The sequence below is a fragment of the Chaetodon auriga genome, chromosome 9 (genome assembly GCF_051107435.1).
Source record: "Chaetodon auriga isolate fChaAug3 chromosome 9, fChaAug3.hap1, whole genome shotgun sequence".
Classification (NCBI taxonomy): domain Eukaryota; kingdom Metazoa; phylum Chordata; class Actinopteri; order Chaetodontiformes; family Chaetodontidae; genus Chaetodon; species Chaetodon auriga.
Genome location: NC_135082.1, coordinates 4,290,019 through 4,303,657, shown reverse-complemented (window position 1 = coordinate 4,303,657; position 13,639 = coordinate 4,290,019). Strand labels below are relative to the sequence as shown.

The following is a 13,639-nucleotide window of genomic DNA, read 5'->3' as shown; positions in this document are numbered from 1 at the left end:
CTTTCTCCTGATTCAGTGTCAGGATGTCTGTGACAGCCAGAGAATCTCAATGCTTGTAGGCTTTTGTGAAGCAGCATCATGCAAACTTGATGCACAGATTGAAAAATATGAACTCATGTGAATGGTGCAAATTTGCCTGGATGTTGTAGGAAATTGCACCACATGAAAAATTTCCTTCACATTTGATCTAAACACACCATCAGGCTCAAGGCCAGGTCACACCAGAAAGTGGCACATTGGAATTAATCTGTGTATCTTCTACGAGGTTCTGCTTATGCTTATGTTTATGCCGTATAGTGACCACACAGGGCTAGTTGGTGAGCTAACTGCTAACAAATAGCCTCTCCAAGCTTCCCTCTATTGGCACTCTTCTGTTAGCTCTCCCTAGCATTTCATTCACCATTGTACACCATTTCAATCAACAAGGAGTGACTGAAGAGGGAAAATAAATCTTGCTAACAGTCAGAGATAACAGCATTTTCCAGAATGGTGCACAAACTTGACAGCTGGATTTTGCAGAGGCTCCTTTTCCATGGTAGATGAGTATAGTGGTTTCGGGATATGCTAACTGTCTCAGAGCAATAAACAGGTTTATTTCCACCTCTCTCCTCTCTATTCCCTTCTCATCTTAGATCATAATTCCACAATTGAGGCATATTTCCTGAAGACCTGTGATGACTGTCTGATGATGCTCTACACCATTACTAGCCAGAACAGAAAAAGTGGCACTTTCCTATTTTTCTTAAGTAAGAAAGACCTGGTCTCACTTTCTTTGTTTCTTTCTCTATGTTAACACTGAATAACCCAGTGTGTAAGGGTTCTGATAGTTGAACTAAACAGTCAGCTGATACAGACTGACAGATGCTAAAGCTGAAGTGATAATGCTCTCCTTGTTGCACCTTCATAGATAATCAATAGGTATGGAAAGCAGGAGTGATGGAAATGACAGTGACTGAATCCAGAGGACAAAGATGTCAGAATGATTTTTTAAAATACCTCAGTCATAGAGAACATAATGACCTGCTCATCTTAATGAAATTAGGAGAATCCTGATGAATCAACTTTTCACTTCTTAGCCTGTGTACAGTATATGGTTGGTGTATGTCTTCTATTTCTGTCAACATTTGATCATACAAAGAAATAATGAAAAGGCTACTTCACTTTCAGCATAGCAGTAGCTGTGCAGTTTGAGAAAATGGTAGCGTGGTATACTGCATACAGCAGTAGAAATGTATTGTAAAACAGATGGTGATATCAGTTTCTGCACCGAGCCTAAATGGACCAGAATCTAAGATAATTACAAACACCACTTCTGGGAACCATCCAGAAATAACTGACAGATGATATCCCTTTTATCTCGTTTTTATCTGGCCCTTTTTACAGCAAAGACAAAGCTGTTGCCAGACAAGGAGAAAGCCAGGGAACAGGCCAAGTGTCTTGGCTTCCTGGAGCCTCCGCCGTTCATCTATGAACAAGCAGGTTTGTCTACCACTGCTCATAGTGCTTAATACTGAGTGACAGCAATTCAATCAATGATAAGCACGGCTGGAAATATGGACTGATGGATTCATTTGACTGTTTTATTTTTCATTAATAGTCATCCCTCTACATTTTCTTGAACAGAGTTGTGCCCTGATGAGAGTAATACCACCAAGGCCAAAGAAACAGAGGAGTAAAAAATGTCTCCGAGATGCATGGTCATTAAAATCACAGAAAGACATGGATGCATGTGTGGTTATCAATAAACAGAAGTTCCAGTACAATAAAATTGTGTAGCCATGATTAAAAACTGACAGGTAGACATGAAATGAGCAACGAAATTTTTGTCAACTACTGTTAAGTCCAGAAATGTTGAAGAACCCTGTTGAAGACACCAGGTTTGTTTTAGTTGTGAGCTTTCCTTTAAAGAAAGTCTGTGCCATGTGTTGCAAATACTCACACACAGTCAAATAAATAATGAAGTGAATCTAAATGACAGTTCAGCCTGTTTATCAGACTAGGTAAGTGTAGGATCTCTGGTTTTTGGAGCCAAAAGTATGAAAAGTAAGGATATCTTGATATCATAAGCGTAATATTAAATCACAGGTGTACCTCTATAATGTCTTATAGTCAGAAGAACAAAATATTTGGAAGGGGGACATGAATGACAGTATGAGGATTTCTTTTAATGGTGTGTCAGTTTATGAATGTGAAAGTGTTTTTTAATGACACTGAAAACCTGTTTCATCAGTTTGACCTGCTATCTATCTATCTATCTATCTATCTATCTATCTATCTATCTATCTATCTATCTATCTATCTATCTATCTATCTTTACTGACACGAAACGTAAACACAACAAATCAATGAGGGTGGTACATTCTAGCATCTCAGAATTTTCACGTTACCCTGTCAAATGGCCACCTGAAAGCAGTAGCGAACATTGAAAGTGGTTAGCAGTGGGAAGTGAAGTGAATAATATTCTGTTGTTACCGATTTAAAAGTGGGATGAGCAGTATTTCCCACCTGAAAATTGGGGAAAACGGTTCATTTTAGTGAAGCCCGACTTAACGTTCTTTCCCACGGGACGGTGAATGCGACATTGAATTAATCTCGCGAGAAAGGATTTCTTTCGACAACATTGTACGTGGCTACGCGTCTGTGGAGTAGGAACGTTGACTGGGATGCACTTGGTTTAGCTTAATAAGCTATATGTGTATTGACAGTATCTGAACGTCGAATGAATGCCCTGTAATCTTCACATATGTCTCTGAATTGTGACAGAGAACGGTAGCTGGTGTCGCGGAAGCTTTTTATTGACGCTTCTCCTTCAGCGAGCAGCGGCAGTAGCTTGACGGTAACGTCAGACGACTTTCCCTGCTGATCATCCAGCCTGTCGGCCTGATATGGCGGAGAGCGGGTCGTCGGTTGAATTCTCCGGCTCTCTGACGAGTTCGACTCTTCCGCCGCCGAGGACCCGTATTTTCAAAATCATCGTGATCGGGGACTCGGGTGTCGGGAAGACCTGCCTCACCTACCGCTTCTGTGCCGGGAAGTTCCCCGACAAGACCGAGGCCACGATCGGTGTGGACTTCAGGGAGAGGCTGGTCGAGATTGATGGCGAGAAAATCAAGGTGCAGATGTACCTCTGTGTTTCTCCTGTTCACACATGGAGAACATGGTCATTCAACTCTGAAACACAGTGAAACTAAGATATGTCGAAGTGGGAGGGGAGAGCAGGGACAGATGGGGCCTCACAGCTATTCGTATTGTCTGTTCATCATCAGTCTTATCTGGCCACTGAGCAGTGCCATTACAATGGATTTTATATGCCTTGCTCAAGGGCATGGCAGGAAATGAGGGAACTTGTCCCATTTTTCCTCTGGCCCAACGACCGCTGACCCCTGAAGACTGCTTTTAACTGAAAACAGCAGTGGACAAATGACAGCTAACCCTTCTTATAAACCCACATGAGCACTTAAGTAAAGTAAGGAAGTAAAGTAAAGGAAGAAGAAGTAGTAAAGGAAGCCTGCAAGAGACACATTAAACAAAAGAATAGTTCAGGTCCAGCTAAGCTTGAGAGATTCTACAGTTCCCATAGTGCACCTCCTTGGCATCTAAAATTAGACTTCTCCTGCCAGGTAAATGCCCGCAGTAGTCTTCATCAAGGTAGTTTTCTCTAGCCTGCTAAAACTCCAGCACCACTCATAAAACCATGTTCACATGCTGATTCACCGATGAATAAACAGACATTTTTGAATAAAGTAAATTAGCCCTCAGATACATTTCAGGACTGCTTCAGTCTGAGTTTAGTTCATGTGGAACAGTTTTATTTAAATTGACACATTTTTGTTTGGTGTGAAGATTCTTAGTTATTCTATATTGTAACTAATGTCAACAAATCCCATGAAAAAACCAACATTATGTTGTCATACAACCCAACATTGTAGCTTGTTGATGTGTTTTTAATCGTTTCTAAACAACAACAGTGGAGCTCTATGGCACAGATGAGGAAGATATACGTATTACTCTTTGAATAAACACACACACAATACTTTTTAGATAAATTGATTAATTTTTGGTTCGGGATTTCATCCATTTCCACTGATCAGTTTCTTTACTGTCCACCACAGATCCAGCTGTGGGACACTGCAGGTCAGGAGCGCTTCAGGAAGTCCATGGTGCAACACTATTACCGCAATGTGCACGCCGTTGTCTTCGTCTACGATGTTACCAATGCTGCCAGCTTCCGCAGCCTCCCGGCCTGGATTGAGGAGTGCAAGCAGCATGCACTGGGCACAGAGGTGCCGAGGATCCTAGTTGGAAACAAGTGCGACCTCCAAGACTCCATCCAAGTGGGCACAGACGTGGCGCAGCAGTTCGCAGACGCCCACTCCATGCCCCTGTTTGAGACATCTGCAAAGAACCCGAGCAGCCAGGGGGATGGAAACTATGGCAGAGGGAACAGTGACCACGTTGAGGCTATATTTATGACGGTGGCCCACAAGCTGAAGTCTCAGAAGCCTCTGATATTGAGCCAGCCGCCTGAGAGTTCAGGGGGCACCATCACCCTGGGCAGGGGGAGGGATGACGGGGGCGACGGGGCCAGGAGCTGGGGCTGCAGCAGCTGCTGATGGAGAAAAATGGAGGAAAAGCAGGAGACAACTTCAGCCTGAGGCTGCACAAGACAGAGGAGACTGAAGACGGAGGGAGCAGAGGAAAGAGTGGAGGTCGAGAAAGAAAGCATGGTTCAAGAAAAATGGCTTCATAATCAGCACAACACATAGATGAATGTCTCCATTAGAAGAGGATGCATTTTCTCCAATGCTTGTGTGTAACTTTATGAATGACTTGAAATGGTTTTGTGGTAGTATTTACAGTACGATCGATGTTTCTGAATGCCAAAACTGATTGCTGTTCATGAAATTATCCTTAACAAGGGGCCAAAAATCTTCAGTTTCAGTTCACTTGTCCTCGTGGAAACAGAAAACATGGCGGCACAGTGGTGTTAGTACATGAGGGATTTTAGGGAGGGAAGTTTCTTTACAAAGCAGCTTTTCCATGAGCGGGTGGCAGGGCAGACTTTTCTTCAGGTGGACACCATAACTGAACACGTTCTAATACACTCTGTGCCACGTCATCTGTGGTTGTGTGAGGGCCCTCATGGAGGTTTCACTGGTCACTTTTTAGGCCATCGTTTGTGGAAATCTTTTTCTGACCACATTATATTCAAAGGTGTTGGTGTTATTTTCTTCACCCTCCTCTTGTGTTTGGGATGTCTGTATTGAAAAAGCATTTGCATAGGCAATAATGTTGAAACCTGCTTCAGTCATTCGAACAACTGTCAGTCAGTGGAATAGTGTTGACAAGCATTTAGATGTAAACAAAACAGACTCACTCTTAAAGATACTGCTCCGTAGTGGCTGCTACTAGTTTAAGTCTGGCTGCTTTAAATCCAAAGATCGGAAACCTCGATTCTTAAAGAGATGTGCGTGACATCTTGAGGGAAATTATTGCTTCACATTCACACTTGGTTGCTTAGAATCATAAGGGAATACTCAGTTAGTGAGTTTTTGTTATTTACTGTCTGTATAATTGTGGGCCAGTAGAAGGGCTGATGTGGAAGGGGTGACATGCTCAGCTGAGTGAGTTATGGGTAGTCCGCATGGTCTGATTGGGTGCTTCTAGTCAAAACCTCTGGGCCCCTTTTAGTCCCCTTTTCCTCCCAATCTCTGAATTGTATTATTAAGGTCTCAAAACTAGATTTTGAAGAAGGACCCAGCTTAGAGCCCTTCTGTCCGTGAAAATTCTTTTAGTTCTTCACATTTCCAAACAAACAGAACAGAAAAACAGTGAACCAGTGGCCTCAGGGGCCCGTAGGTTAAGTCAAGGCTCAAGCAAGAGTGAGTCAACTGAAAGTACTTTCCTAACCATCTGATTTGGTTGGTCCAGTCAGGCTGGGTGAACAGCTGATGGGGGCAAGCAGGAGAAGAATGAAACGTTTGATAAAATAATGAAGAAGTCACTCGTCACAGCAGCAGCTACGGATCGTTGCTAAGCATTTTCTCACTTTCTCTCACTAGTTTATGTCCCTTCATGGATGTGATTTTTACCGGAGTAGGTGTCAGGACACAGAAGGTTGAATCATGACATTAGTGCCACAGATGGATTCAGTGCTGAACCATCAATTTGAAGATGCCATGGATTGATTTCCCCAACAAAAAGTCCCTGTAATCGATATGTTTATCAGAGCAGTGCATCATGACAGCGTGATAATGAGAGAGGGGTCGCTCATTGTGATGAACCTACAGAGAGTCATCACCTGAACCTGCAGCTCCTCTTGGCTTCACAGAGCTTCATAGTGAGTTTCAGCTCCTTATTTAACCAGTCTGGTTTTCGGCTGCAGCAGTATCAGCAGCTGTTTCCAGGGAAAGAGCTGTAAAACCGGCTGCACGGCACCTGTTCAGCAGCAGACGCACGGTCAGGCGTAGAGCTTTTAGCAGCTAAAGAGCCACACATGCCTCTCAGGAGTTGGTGGAGACCAAAACTAGAGCTAAGTGTTTGCCAGGTGGACAGAGACAGGCGTGTGTTTGCTAACTGACTGTTAGCTGCCGGTTAGCAAGCTGCATGTTCCCTCTTCATTAACCCTTTATTCAACAAATTGGTGAATAAAATATGAGGGGGCAACAAATAACCCAGCCCAAAGTGAGGGAGTCATTTCGTCTGTGTCACTGACCCGCCCCTTTAGGAGAGCGTCTGTTGACTCCTGTGAGAGAAGTGAACGTGAGCTCAGATTATGGCCCATTCTTCTTCTGGTGTTGTATTGTTCTGGCATGGACACGCAGGAGTCCGTCAGTAATACAGTAGTGTTAGAAGTGGCCAGTGGCGATGGGACCGCTACGCTCACTTGGGAGACAGGAAGTGTAAAGCATCTCACACCATTGGTGCAGCTTGCAGTGGCTAATGTTTTGTTGTAGAGCGTCTATGACAGCACAGTTCAGCCTGTTAGCATGTAGCTCCAGAGCTAACGCTGCATACAGGCAGCACGCCATGAAATCACACCTGCAGTGTGACTTTTGTTCATTCATGCACTCAGCGATGGGGGGATTGTCTATTAGCCTGACGATAAAGGACACAAAGGGAAGCTGGAAGAAATGGAAATTCGAGAGAATTGTCTTTGTCTCTTCGCTCATTATCTCCTCCGTACATGAAAGGCTGCAAAATAAAGTCCTGTGCTGTGTAGGCTAGCCAGTGAATCAGTGAAAACACATACCTCTCAAAGTGTGTAAGGCTTTGTAGTGTGCACCTCCACATGTTCATGGATACCTATACCCACCGCCCCTATGTAAGCTCGTGCCACACTATCCAGCATGTCCCGCGAACACCATTGTGTGATAACAGCTGACATTGTTTCCCTCTCCGTGTGTCGTGTTAGTCTGCAGCATTGTGTTTCAGTGGGTTTGGATGTTTGTTGTGGCTACAGCTGGTCCTGTGGCTCCTCTGCCCATCACCCCAGGTTACGTTGCACATTAATGTCTCCTTGAAGGATGTGGACTATCAATCAAACCAAAAGGCCTTCTCTCAGGACTTACTGCTCAGAGGCTATGCACATGGATGGAAATAAGAACAAGCACAGACGCCGGCTGTGTTATCTGCATCTCTGTGGTTTGCCAGCAGTGTGACAGCGGTGAAGACGTCACGTGGGTACTTTGTTGGACATTTGGCTGCTGCTTTCCTTTGTTCTTCAAGTGTCCTTTGTTTTTGATAGATGTCCTCCATCCACCTTCACGCCAGGGCCTACTATGATTTCCTTTGCCTTACTTTTCTTCACTACAGCCATGAACAGCAAATAATGCAACTGTATGTCATTGCAAATGCCCAGAAAGAAAAAAAAAAAAATACAGAATGGTATTAATTCACAAAGTGACTAATGAATGGAAGTACTGGGGTGTAGTAGTTGCAAAGGTTTTGTCATGTGTAACCTTGCAATAAACTACCTTGAACATTTCAAAATGTGGATTCATTTCTTTAGGACGTCATTTGATGAAAAAGCTGAAACGGCTCAGATGGGTTTCATTTATTTAAATACATATTAAAACGTCTTGGAGTTTATACACTGACAACAAGACTCACTTTCACACAGCGTGCAGGGAGTGCAGCACTTCAGTCTTCATGTCTCACATACTGTCTACAGGTAATCAACTTTGGCAAGAGGTGACAGAAATCTTTGGTCAAAGAGCAAATTAAGGCACAATCCAAAGAGCTTAGTCTGATCAGAAACACCTCATCTGTCTCTAACCTTCCTTCTCTCTGTCCATTCACAAATAAGAGTAAAAAATGTGTCGGCACAATTTAAGGAAATGGAATCCAGCGATCCATCATCATCATCCCCTCCTCTCCAGGGTGGACGTGTGTCAGGTCAGTCTGCTGTATGGAGGCAGTTTGGAGGGACGCTCCTCGTCTTTAGTGGTGCTCTGGTCAGTGGGCTGAGCAGGAGAATTGAAGAGCCTGTCGTCGCCACCTGCTGGACATTCATAAGAACTACATTACAGGGTGACCGACTACAGCTACGTCACGACCAGACAGGAATAAAAGCAGCACCTGTGGGCGAGGAGTGATGTAAAGAAACTTTTACCTTGCCAAGTACAAACCATCTCAGTGTCCCCTGGATCATACTGAGGCACCAGTGTTTCCTGCAACACACACAAAAACAAAACATCACATGCATGGAGATAATATCACTTACCTACATAATAGCGTTACTTCCAAAGCCAAGGAGCACATCATCAGCTAACTACAATATCTAGTGGGGGTACAAAATATGTTGTGGGGTAGAAAAAGGCCCATTCAGGACCAGAGCATACATTAACCCCGCTGATTCTGATGCTACTATATTAGAGTTTAAGGCACAGGTGGGGAACCGCCGCCTCCAGGCTGAATACGGCCCATGAGGTCTTTGATCTGGCCCACTGGCAATTCAGAAATACAAAAAAGCAATTATTTTTTCCAGTGATTAAGAAAATAACATTAAACAGACAATCATTTTCTTCTGAGTTGTCCCTGAACACAGCACGCACGTAGCGGTTGATATCACAGCAATGCATATGGAAACTGTCGAGGAAACAAAAGTAGATTCAGAGTGTCCTGTTTCAAAAGAGAAATGGACAAAAGATTATTTTTTTACTGAAGGAAAAGGTGAGCCGAGGTTCTTAAGTCAGTTTGTGAGGATGAACTCAGTGATGGAAATAACCAAAAAAAAAAACAAGCCAACCTGAATCTTGAGCTGCAAAAACAAATGTGTTTGAATAAAGTTCACCCTCAACAAACAGCTTTCACAGACCCCATTCTGACAGACAGTGTTAATGCAGCAGGTTTTGTGGTGAGCGTGCTAACAGCTACGAAGCTGAAACCTCATTCAGAAGGAGAATTTATGAAGGAGAGCCTTGTTGCTGCTGTGGAGCTGCTAAAACTGGACAAAATAAAACTCCTCCAATGTGTCATTCTGCCTGGAAGTGTCTGTGTGCTTTTGCCTTCATGGTGGACATTACCAAGAGCCTCTCAGCGCTGAACCTCAAGCTCCAGCAGCTTCTCAGCCCTCTGCTTTCAAATGTGAATTCATTTGAAGTGATATTAAAGCTGTGGCAACTGGAAAGAGGAAACACTGCATGTTTCTACTCAGCAAAAACAAAAGCTGCTATGACACCTGAATATCATGGTGAGTGTGAAAACTCCTTCAGGCATTTGGTGAGTTTCAGGACATGAAAGTAAACAAAAGGATCTGAACAGATTTGCTGTTTAATGTGGAACCAGCTGATGTGTCTGACAACATGAAATCTTTGAGCTGCAAAGCAACAACCTGCTACTGTGAGCTGTGAACTCTGCTCAAGACTGACTGACCCAAACCTGGAAAACCAGCTTCGAGCATCATCATCATCATCATAATTACCATCTGACATCAAACGCCTCACTAAAGAGGAGCAGTTCCAGCTATCAGAGGTTAGCGTGAATATGTGTTCAATAATTAATAAGAGGCAATAATAATAGTGTGGCCCTCAAAACATGTCAAAGAAAACATGGCAGATTGCCCATCTCTGGTTAAGGGTGATGTTAGCAGCCCTGTCCTTCATTCTATTAGATTTGGGGAAGTTTACACTCCAGAGATAGCATTTATTTTTGCCAATCACATTGTTAGTCCCATCATTCAAAGCTGGTTCTCTTCTAACATTCAAAGTTAAACATACTCTTTGAAATAATGAAGTATAAATCTAACTCTGTCTTGTCTGTCCAAGCATGTATTTCACATCAGAATGTGAAATACCTGACTCGAGTTTTATTAGGAAGAAATGACATCTGAACTTCAGACAGCCACTGTTTTTCAGTACCAAGGCTAACTAGCTTGAAACTGAAAGTGTTCTACATGGAACATTAGCTGGTGAGGATGCTAACTTTTTGTCTGAGACATGTAGCTTCCCTCATAGTCTCTCACCATGATAACATGGACGTAGCCATCATATGCACGTTTCAAACACCTTTCCAGGGTTGTAGTTTTAAATTGAGTCAGCTGACAGTACCTTAATGAACAAGGCAGCTACAACTGATTCATGCTGGCAGTCACAGTTGGCTGACAGAGGCTGGTTTTGTCTGCCTCTGTCTGAAATCAAACACCCACTGTTTCAAAAATAGCTGCTGCCATTATCAGTGGAAACTGCATATGTGCCACGTGAGAACAAAAAGCTACAACAGTGTCGACAAAAAGTGGAGCTTAGTGAAGATCAATACAGTTCATCAAAATGTAAAACATCATAGATTGTTTTACTCATTTTAAAGACATTTGTGGTGACTGTGTTCTTCCTACCAGTCCAGTTCTGGCATCATAGCAGCCACAGCATGGAAGACTACGGCAGCCCACGAAGGCGATGAGGCAGGAGAGAACCAGGCTGACGGTGCAGGTCAGCAGTATGGTGGCATTGGCCCCCTTCACCATCCGATGGAGCACAAACGTCTGAGCAGAGACAAAGAGTGTACAAGAGATGGATGGAGCAGTCACAGCTGTGATGATGTTCTTCCATTTCCAAGAGATTACAGTGTGCAATCCAGGACTGTACCAAGACAGACAGACAGACAGACAGACAGGCAGGCAGGTAGGCAGGCAGGCAGGCAGACAGACGGACAAATGGACGGACGGGCAAACAGGCAGACGGACAGGCAGGCAGGCAGACATGTACTTTCATGTATGTGGTCATCTCTGCAAGATCACAAGATCAGTTTTCGAATACAGTTTATAGTGATTTTGACTTAACTCCCTACCTCTTACACACACACACACACACACTCTCTCACTCACACACACACACACACACACACACACACACACACACACACACACACACTAAAAACATTAATGACGGCTCCATCCAATACCAATGGCCTGACGCTCTGTCTTGGATGGAATGCTGCCACCTAATTACACCTGTGTTTGACAAATCTGCTGTATGATTCACTAAATAAAACACTGGGCATCACCAAAAGGAAATCTGTGTGTGTGTGTGTGTGTGTGTGTGTGTGTGTGTGTGTGTGTGTGCGTGTGGGTGTGTGGTGGTATTTACCACTTGAGGACTGTCATGATGGTGGAAGACCTCTTCATCCTCCTCCCCATAGGTCAGCGTCAGACAGGAGTACCCTGCTATGAACACTGCAGCCACACAGGAGAGTCCAGCTGCTACCACCATCGCACTCACCTGCAGGGACGAGACAGGTTTAGAAAAAGAAAGTGACAATGAATGTGTGTAAGACAGACTGAGAGAGTGTGTATTTCCCCTTTTCTGCCTGACACTTACATCTAATTCCTATATTCAGTTAGGTACTGAGAATGTAATCCCATCAGAATATTTTAGCCTAACTTTAGAAACATGTAGAGATGAGCCATGTCTTCTATGTGAGTCCAAACCTTGTTTTTGTACTAAACTACAAATATCAAAGAAAAATGTTGAGAAATTAATTTGGACCTTTTGTCTAAAAATCCAGGCCTCTATCCAATAATTTACCACACTGACTCATTTCATGACTCACTGTTCCAATTTAATTTAAGTCTTCAGCAGTAACTTAAATCCAGTTGAGTCCATGAAGGAAGTGGGGGCTGAGGGGAGTAATCGCCCCTTCCTTTAAACCTCTCACTGGTCTGGTCCTCCCGAAACAGCTTGTGTGGAACTGTGGAATATATCAACACTGGTGTACAGGTCAGCTAATAAGTAATGAGAAATGTCAGGACAGAGATGCCAGTTTGGGTTTGAGGTAATTTGGGAACATTACAAAGTTAATTTATTAGACAGGACTAACAAGCTGATTTTTCACTAGTGGAACAAACGTTCCACTCAGTTTGGATTTTGGTCACAATTCTTTTAAAAAGCACAAAAATCTAAGGGATGCTTGTTAAGTTTTGAGAATTTTGCAACTCCCAAATAGCAATATCAGCCACAAAAATCCAGTATGAGTCCAGCTTTAGTGTCAAATTGTCTGTTTCCCCTTCGAATAATGTTCCTTACAGCCTTGAACTCCATGGTTGAAGTTAGGGGGTGAGGGCTCAGGTTAGGTAAGGGTGGTGTTACAGAGATGACTTGTTGGGGAATATGAGTAATGTTTGTTTTAGGTTAACTTAGGGAGAAAAATATAGACACAACATCCCTGCCCCTTAATGTGTGTATGCACACAACTGCTCAGATAAGGAATTAGATTACCATCAAAATGCTTCAAGGGTTTTTTCTAGAAATATTATAAATTCTGTGGCACTTACCAGTACTGAGTTTTTCCTTTGAGAGGCAAACAGCGCCATAACACCTGGACAGACCATGACCTAAAGGGAGGGGAGAGCGGCCTGAGTGACAGACAACACAGGCAGGAACAAAGGCCAGAACAAGCAGCTGAGCACGTCCCGTTCTCTCACACCAGACTCCGTTCAAAATTCTGGACATTTAGTGTTGCTTAAAGACAACGCTTTTGTGTCACGACATGGTCCAAGATGAACACATGAAGAGGAAACCTGTTGCCAGATTTGACTGAATGTTATTTTCCTTACAGAACAACACGAGACTCTACAGTCAGTCCAGACATTCTGACGGCGCTTTAACGAGCCCGTATTGATTGAATATTGAAAGAGTTTCTAATAGATGATCAATATCTCACCAGTCCTCCCCACACCGGTGTCCTGGTGGTACTCAGCGGAGTATCCTTGCGGAAAACAGCGTCCATGAACCCACACACCACACAAAGACCCGCAGAAGCCACCTGAAGGAGCCCGAAGAGGAGCACGCTTTTCTGGTTGAAAATGAAGTACCTGTGTCGGTCCATGTCCAGGTGTTCACCGGCCAAAAAGCCCCCTACGTCCAGTCCAAGTCAGGCTCAGGTGAAGTGAAACTTTGACTCCGCTTGATGCTGGGTCTCGTTTTGTATGCTTTCTTGGACAAAAACACGAGTTGAGGTGGTGACACCAGCCTTAAATATGTCAGAAATCTAAAACATTGTTGTTGTTATTCCAGAGAGTCGCACTTACAGCAGATATGTCCGGGTGTGTATGTGTTCCGGGCAGCAGGCTGCTTTCACTGTCGGTTCAGCAGGTAGAAGTTTATCCATTAACCTGCTGAGCGGCAGCAGGTGGCCTGAGGGG

General features: G+C 43.7%; 2 protein-coding genes across 3 annotated transcripts; one reads left to right on the top strand and one right to left on the bottom strand.

Annotated features, from left to right (window-relative positions):
• The first annotated feature begins 2,617 nt into the window (after window positions 1-2,617).
• On the top strand, window positions 2,618-7,992 carry rab33ba (RAB33B, member RAS oncogene family a). The gene is made up of 2 exons (XM_076739423.1): window positions 2,618-3,113; window positions 4,113-7,992. Exons 1-2 carry the CDS (start codon window positions 2,886-2,888, stop codon window positions 4,611-4,613), a joined length of 729 nt encoding a protein of 242 aa, XP_076595538.1. The 5' UTR covers window positions 2,618-2,885; the 3' UTR covers window positions 4,614-7,992.
• On the bottom strand, window positions 7,734-13,534 carry LOC143325983 (uncharacterized). Of its 2 annotated transcripts, none has more exons than XM_076739424.1 (6): window positions 13,159-13,534; window positions 12,770-12,829; window positions 11,586-11,717; window positions 10,835-10,981; window positions 8,615-8,672; window positions 7,734-8,503 (listed from the first exon to the last, which is right to left on the bottom strand). In XM_076739424.1, exons 1-6 carry the CDS (start codon window positions 13,321-13,323, stop codon window positions 8,394-8,396), a joined length of 672 nt encoding a protein of 223 aa, XP_076595539.1. In that variant the 5' UTR covers window positions 13,324-13,534; the 3' UTR covers window positions 7,734-8,393. The 2 variants fall into 2 exon arrangements, with proteins under 2 accessions (XP_076595539.1, XP_076595540.1); XM_076739425.1 differs by having other exon boundaries at window positions 7,734-8,500.
• Between the last annotated feature and the right edge of the window lie 105 nt (window positions 13,535-13,639).

Bases quoted from the DNA above. Each gene is read 5' to 3' on its own strand.
- rab33ba (XM_076739423.1), top strand. From the start codon at position 2,886: ATGGCGGAGAGCGGGTCGTCGGTTGAATTCTCCGGCTCTCTGACGAGT. The intron at 3,114-4,112 runs GTGCAGATGTAC...TGTCCACCACAG, and splicing joins TTGATGGCGAGAAAATCAAG to ATCCAGCTGTGGGACACTGC.
- LOC143325983 (XM_076739424.1), bottom strand. From the start codon at position 13,323: ATGGACCGACACAGGTACTTCATTTTCAACCAGAAAAGCGTGCTCCTC. The intron at 8,673-10,834 runs GTAGGAAGAACA...TGTGTGTTGCAG, and splicing joins ATGATGCCAGAACTGGACTG to GAAACACTGGTGCCTCAGTA. The intron at 8,504-8,614 runs GTAAAAGTTTCT...ATGAATGTCCAG, and splicing joins GATGGTTTGTACTTGGCAAG to CAGGTGGCGACGACAGGCTC.